The 7,947-nt window shown below is 37.7% G+C and overlaps 1 protein-coding gene across 3 annotated transcripts in view; it reads left to right on the forward strand.

Annotated features, from left to right (window-relative positions):
- Positions 1 to 7,683, forward strand: part of POT1 (protection of telomeres 1) — a 119,233-nt gene extending 111,550 nt beyond the window's left edge. For all 3 annotated transcript variants that reach the window (XM_078376742.1, XM_020797242.3, XM_078376743.1), the window contains 2 exons: positions 1,889 to 1,994; positions 5,701 to 7,683. In XM_078376742.1, coding sequence (XP_078232868.1) covers positions 1,889 to 1,994; positions 5,701 to 5,810 — 216 coding nt within the window. In that variant the 3' untranslated portion in view covers positions 5,811 to 7,683. The remainder of the gene's footprint in view (positions 1 to 1,888; positions 1,995 to 5,700) is intronic.
- The last annotated feature ends 264 nt before the right edge of the window (positions 7,684 to 7,947 follow it).

Raw genomic sequence — 7,947 nt, forward strand, 5'->3', positions numbered from 1 at the left:
CCATAATAAAGGAGATAGACAAACTGACTGACTCACTATTCTTTCTTTTTGTGTTCACTGCTTTTGTCTACATTTCTGAACTAGGATAAAGGCAGGTAGGAGAGCCCCCACCCACCAACCCATAAATAATGTTTAAGTAGAATTCAGAAGTCTTGTAAATTGGAGGGGAAAGGTAAACTAAGAAGCTGTCCACACTGAGCATTTGTTCAATTTCCCTTGTACCCATGATACAGGTACTAAACCTGGTGTCCACACAATGCAGGGCTGAAACTCATGTCAACAAAGTCAACGTAGGCAAAACGCGTTGCTTTCCAGTTTTTTTATAATGCTAGATGGAGTGATATACTTTTGTTCTGTTCTGATTTACTCCAAAGCATGATCCAAAGTGTTCCATGCTAGTCAGCACATATTATCAGGATATGTCATTTGATCATGTTTCCTTACAAGCGTTCTTCTGCCCCATCATACCCTGTAGATGGTTAAAACAAAGAGGGAAGGGAGGACAGAGAGAAGTCGGCAGGGAAAGGGTAGATAAGGTAGGCAATAGGGGAAGAGAAATCTGTGTTGAGAATGAGACATTGGGAAACAATCTCAGATGTATTTGGGTCAATGTCACCAGATGGCCTAGTACATCCCAATACATTCAGCAACAAATACCCATCGCAGGTGTGGATGCAAATACTGGGACATCTGTTCAGATCTGCAATAAAAATGTCAGAGTAAGTGAGAACAGCAAATATAGGCACACACAAATGAAAAAAAAACTTGTTTATTTCTCATGAATTTCAATTAGGTCACTATACATTGAGTCTCACAAGATACCCAGCATTAGTACTAGATCCATATAGAGTCCATATTTAGATTATAGTTAAATTAGTTGTGATAGACTTGTCCCATTGATTTCAGTGGGACTATTCTTAAACAGAATATATCTTGATTCAGCCCATGTTCTCATCCACAGAAAATACTTAAAATCAGAAATCTTCAGTTACACATCACTAGTAAAACTAGATGGTGATTCATGCTGCTCATACTGAGTTGCCCTTCCTGGTACCCATAATATTTGTCATTAACTCAAATGTGATTGCTTGAAGACTAGCACACCAGCCAGAATCCTTTTCGTTTTGGCATAATGTAACATTGTCTCTGTATAAATGAGCCAGATGTTATACCTGGGCAACAAGGATTGTGCAATTCAATTGTGCAATTGGTTGTGTAGTTCCTATTGTGACTGATTGTGCAGGGAAATGCTTTGAGAATAACACTTCTGCATTGGCGTAATTGGAGCTACTGCATACATAATATTAAGTGCCACATACATAAACTACTCAATAGGATTTCAGTCATTAGTACAGTATTCTTTATTAAAGAGTACTTTGTGGGCTAACTGTATGTCAGTAGTAGATATTGCTCGCCATATAGTTGAGGTTTATATTGATATTAAGATCTTGTGTGGATAAAAGTGATATATTACTTATCTATGAATTCTTAGTGAAGATACTTTAGTTAATCTAGTTCATTTTTTATAAAACTCAAATTCATAGTGGACTGCAATGCTGTGGATTGCTTTTGTACAGAGGCTTGATTTACTTTGGTTAACTTATCAATCTGAATAAAGAGCACATTGCATTAAAGATGTTTATGTTTAAACCACCAAAATCTTACGATGGGGGCTGATAAAATTGCAAAAGTGCCCTTTAAACAGTGAAGATTTACTTTGTTAATAAGCAATATTGTTCATTTTATTTTATTTTTTACCTATGTGTTTTAAACGATATTAAAGCAGTATTTTGTTATCTTAAATATTCAGTTTCAAAACAAGACCTTTAGAATATGTCTGTCGTCCAATTTGGTAATTAATTTGTGCTATTTTTCCTGTTGCCTACAGGACAAATTCTTCCAAATTCCAGCTTCTGAAGTCCTGATCAATAATATTTTTCAAGAGAACATGGAGAGGATGATGAGTAAGCTCTGTCCTACAGGAAAAGATCTAGGTAAGACACTTGTTTTGAGCAGAGAACAAATTAAGATATGCAGACATTAGCCAAAATAGCAACAGGATGAAGTAATGCCATCTTTTTGCATCAGTTTGTGGAACCACTAGAGCACTTACTCAGGGTTTCATCTGAACAGTGACGAATGGTATAAAAAACATCTGAAGTAAAAAACATCGCTATACTACACAGTTACAGCTTTAACTAGTATGGCTCCATCCCATTTGTAGTATGTGAGTGCTTAGAATTCACTCTGGCAGTGTCATCATTCTAGTGCTGTGTAGAGCACACTATAGTACACTAGAGGGCTCTAGCAGAAAATTGCTTCTCCAGACTACAAATCCCAATATTCCATAAGATGAATCCACAGCTATTCAAGTTGAATGAAACTACAGGAGGACCTAGTGTAGCAGATAGAGTGTTGGCATAAGGAGACCTGGATTCAAATGTGTGCTTGGCTGTGGAAATTAACTGAGGCATGACAATGGTAACATTGTTGCTTAATGTAAGTCATCCACCAAGCTAAACAATTTCTAAGGGACTAAGATACCTGGTGATTGTTTTCCTTCAGATATTTTTATTGCATTGTGACTGATTGAACTTTCCTCCTGAATTACCTTGAACTTTAGCGTAAGTCAAAAATTTTTACTCGTCTTACATAAGTGAATAAGAGCAGTAACAAGCAATCCGAGGCCAAAGCTACCTGTTGGTTTTTTCCTTCAAACATGTTCCCACCTTGATGGGAAGGTAACGGCATTCTGTGACCACGAAAACTGTCTTTGGACAAAGACAGTTTGGCTTGGAAATGGGGATGAGCACCACACCCTAGAGTCGGACACGACTGGACCAAATTTCAAGGGGAACCTTCACCTATATTCACTATAGTAGTATCTATTGAAGATGCTTGAGATTTCTCAGAATAATTAAAATTGTTGGCAGGAGTTGCTTTCAAAACACTTGAGCTCCCTCCACCTTGCCTTTCTCCTGCAACATGCCTTGAAGATTTGGTTTAACTCTTCACTGTTACATGTGAAATCACTGTAATATAGGAATCAGCCAGTAGAGACCACCACCTGTTCATCCAGAAGACAGAAGCAGTGTAGCAAGGAGGTATGGCAGTAGAATGTACTGGCTGCCCATCTTACAGATAGACTATCCTCCATAAAACTAATATTTGAACATTGTCAGTTACTTGGAACTTTTATTTACCTTGAATAAAGAAATGGTGAATCACAGATAGGAAGATGAGAGGACCTTTAGGAGAATAGATCTTTAGCTCACTAGTTCACGTCTTTTTTCTCCTTCCAATGTGATGTTTGCAGTCTTCTGCAGCCATTGCTCCTCAGCCTTCTGTTTCAAGCAAACGGGGCAGTCTCTGCAGAATAGAATAAACAATCAGAAAGTTGACACACAATGGCAACACACACAAAAAAATAGCGTCAGAATGCCTCAGTCTCCTAGGATTCTCTGTCATAGATCTCAGTGGCTATTGTAGAACTGAGTAATTTGAAGGGGAGATTTCAGAAGGAAACAACAGGATTAAGAGCCAGTCATAAAATCTGTCTATAAACCAACAGCTTGACTGGAGACAGCAGTTCCCAGGCGCACTACGTGTATTAATAGATTGTATTTATAACAGTTCTGTGTATAGCAAAAGAGACCATGCTGCCTTGAACTAAATGAATAGATTACTGAAAGCAAACATTGCTACTTTAACACCTCTGGGGGCAGTTTAAAGTTTGGCAGCTTAACAGACTTGTGTATTAGTTAATGGCTTTACTACTATTGCCAGGATAATCACCAGCTCTTTAAAAGTTTATGATTGGTATTAGTAATTGGCTCTTTTGTATCCCACTCTATTCTCATCTCCTAAACAATTCCCACTGTGTATATAAGCCTGTCACTGAACTGAAATCTTTCTGTAATATGGCTACATCTTTGCAAATGGTTCATGTAATCGGTGAGCCAGCAACACAACTCTGAAGTCTAAAGTTTGATTCACTGGAGAACGGGAATAGCCACACCAGTGGGGTCCCCCAGCATTCAACTTGGTGATTGTTTACATGACATTTTGTTCACTCAGAGAGCTTTACTCTCTTGAGAGAGGTGTTAAAGAAGAAGGAAGCATTTTCACAGCTTTGAAAAGTTGTCTTCAGATGAAGTTGCAGATGGTATCCCTTGCTGTCCTTTCAAAGTCACAGATGGCATTACTTAAAATCTTCTATATTTGCTAACCTTTGCATAATTTCCCGAAAACAACTATAAAGCCTGAGTACTTCTGTGCATTCACCAGCTATAGTTGGTCCGATTCGCTGCCAAAATAGTTTAAATATGTCCTTATACTCTACAAGAGTATGAAAGGGTATGTGTGCATTAAAAGTTTTGTTCCCTTTTTCATAGCAAAAGCTAGCTCCTGGCTGCTTCTGTGTTATTGAGCCAGAATAGGTGTGTGAGAACAACCAGAATAGGCAAGATCTCACTTCATGAGTAGAACTGTAAGAAATAGGCTTTGTCCTTCAGGAAGGTAAGTGTTGGATAGAGTCAGCTGCAACTATTAAGATTCATGGATTTCATGCTGAGTTTTCAAAAAACAGGCATATCTCAGACACAAATAAACCCAGGGACATTGATTCCACTTGGCTGTGGTTCCTGTATGAGTGGCATTTTTAGATGGGTAGTGCTTCAGCCAGAAGCCAAGTTGAATTATTTAAAAACTCCCAAGACTGGCTTTTGCTCCAGGAAGAGTGGTGTGAGACCTTTGTAAATATGTGAAAGATGCATATATTTCTTGCTGAGCTTGCCTTACACCAAAAGGGAGGCTATATGTTATGCTTTGTCCAAAAGTTCTTCTGCACTCTTTGAAGGATCAGTCACAAACAGAAGATTAAGCTAAATCAAGCCTTTTAAGTGCAGCCATTGTTGCTTCTTTCCCATTTCTAATGCCACAGGAAGGGACATAGGGGGACAGAGTTTGGCAGCTGACCATTCTGAAGAGCAAGGGGTGTTCTACCACTCCTCAGAATCACCATCCAACACAACTAGTTATTGACCAATGTTAGTCTATAGTTTCTGAGGTCCATTTGACAGAAGTCACATTCTGATTCTGGGGCAAACTAGATGAGACAGCAGCTTAGCACTTAGAAGCAGAGCTACCTTAAGAAATATAAGATACTTGATTATGCTCTAAGAAGGTTTCATGGCTCTGCAAGATTAAAAGTAGCTTACTTTTGTTCCATGATGGTTCATTAGGAGACAAACAAGCTTTATTTGCATGTTGATTGTGCAAATACAGCACTTTGAAGAATTTGTCTCTGTAGGCATTTTATCACATAGTTGCCAAGCTGCCATCTAATTTGTTTCAACTGTTGGTTGCCCTTAAGCAAAAATACTCTGGCGCTGTAGTAAAGAACCTTCTTAACTTGAGCTGAGTTAACTCTTCATCACTCTACTGCATTTAATTTCAAGAAACAGAGGAACAGGATTATGTTATGTTTCTGGAGTCGTGTCCATTTCATTATTCCTTATGAGAAGTATGCCATTGTGAAGTATGGTTGTGTAGAATGTATCTTTTTTTCTCCACAATGTCATTTAGATTATTATTATTATATTAAGTGTTACGATACTGTAAAATATTTTTGTCATGTTACCATTAATTGGGAAATGTAGAAATTCCCCAAAAAACTCATAAATTGGTTTTGACTTGCAGATGAATTGCCATGGCTGGAATGCTTCATCAAATCTTACTATGTTCGGGATGAAACTCAAGAACAACTTTGCTATCAGATTTTTGACACTATGATTGCCGAAGATGTCTGAACCACACAGAGAGAGCTACTTGGAACATGCAGTAATGCCTTTCAAAATCTCAAGTACTTCAAGATGCATGTCGTTTTATAAACGGTGGCCTTCTATTAACTGTGTTCTAATATGTCTGCTGTATCTTCTGCTGTTTTGCCTATGAAAAATCTATGCACGTTCATTGAAAGTTCTGGGAATTTCTCCAGGATTAGGTCACACACAGTTACTGGGGTACTTATCAGAAATCTCAGGTCACAGTCCCACTCAGTCTCATCACTGTGTCTTTTAAATATAGCCCTCTTTATTACTAAGGAAATAAGGCCAACATAGTGCCTTGGCCAGTGACCTAGAAGCACTGGGTTCCTAGTCCTGTGCTTGGTTTTGACCTGGTGCACATGGAGAATGCCAGTCATAGAAGAATGCAAGAATGCAGCAGTAAGAAAGGGCCTCTTTAGCAAGCATTCAGCCCTGGCCTTTCAATCTTGCCTTGTGTAGTTGTATAAAATGAATATGCAAATAGGCTTGGGTTCTTCAGTGATACAATTAATTTAATATTTTATGTTTTCATAGTGATGATACTCTTATCACATCTGGGGGGGTATTGAATGTGGCTTTCTGTAATCAGAATATTCCTGCTTGCACTTCTAAGAGCGTGCCCTGTGCAAATCAGATTTTGGACAAAGGCAATGAGGGGATGATTACATTGCAAAAAATCCCAATAGCTTTCAAATGTGTCTTGACAGTACCTTTTACTGTTTCTGCTTACCAGGTCACATTCCAGGCAGCTAAGTATGTTCTTCAAATACACTCCTATTGATCTGCTTTTCTCTTTTGTATAATCTGATTTGGTTTGAGAAATACGGACTTTTAGGCCAGTAAGTCGGCATACTAATTGGCTCCCAGAGGGAAACTAATTACTCAGGCTTTGGTTTTGTTTACGTGCTGTCCAATAGCATTTTTAAAAAATCAAGCACAACACATATTTTTGCAACACTTTAAAACAAATGTTGATTCAGTGATAAAATATATTCATATTGTTCCACGCTTACTGCAACTTCAACTGTAGTCCAACACATGTCAAAATATTTGATACTGTGCTCACAGTTTAATTTATCTCAATGCCGATCATGTTGTTTAGGGGGTATTAATATATTATTCTCTTGATATTGCTAGTGGACATTTGTCTGTTTTTCTGTTCTACCTCAACTTTTAACAGAAAATCCACAGTGCTTTGCCAGTGACTGTGGGAAGAATCTCATCAGATTCTGTTAGCTTGCAAAGTGAAAAGCACTGTTTCTCAAATTCGGTAGCCAAGGTGCTTCTCAGGAAATATGACTCTTGCAATAAAGTCTCATGGCAGTGACTTATCAGCATTATGAGATCAGCATAAATCTTAAAAATTACAACTTAACCAGTGGTGTCTTAAAAGGAACTGGTTTACAGTCCAGTCCTGATGCAAACATGTAATCCCATTGATTTCAACAGGATTAATGCTTAGCTAGGATTTGGATTAGTCAAGGGCCACAGTCCCAAATTCATGCAAGCCTAGATAGTCTTATCACTCGTGAAAGAATTACTATGAACCTGATTAAAGCTTTCACACAACATTCTTGAATATTAAAAACTGTGTTGCAAATCTCCACAACCATAACAGCAATTGTGTGTGCAAACAGGATCATTTGAGTAAAGTTTTAGTGCACAAATTATGTCTGTGGAATCTATATTCTGTGTTTTGCAGCATATGCTTTATAATTTAAATAGGATTGAAGATTGATTGTAACTCTACGACAACATGTGCGCTGTATTGTACTTACCTTTATATACTGGCATTTGATATTATAAAATCTCAGAAATCAAGAGGAATTATATTAATAAAACAAATTTAAAAGCATTATTCATCATATTGCATGAGCTAGAGTTACTGTGTAATGCAACTGATAATTTGCCAGATTATGTTTGACATATAGAGGGTAAGACTTGGATGTGTCAGGATATTTAATATTGTAAATATATGTTGAATGTAGTTTAATCCTCAGTTCCTGATTTTGCATGATCCTTCTGGTATCCCAGACTTATAAATTTTTAGTTGCTTCTGTAAAACAGCCTCCAGACTACTGGAGGTAGTCATTAAAGTGGAAGAATTTTGTGTAAGATG

The sequence above is a fragment of the Pogona vitticeps genome, chromosome 5, assembly GCF_051106095.1.
Source record: "Pogona vitticeps strain Pit_001003342236 chromosome 5, PviZW2.1, whole genome shotgun sequence".
Taxonomy (NCBI): domain Eukaryota; kingdom Metazoa; phylum Chordata; class Lepidosauria; order Squamata; family Agamidae; genus Pogona; species Pogona vitticeps.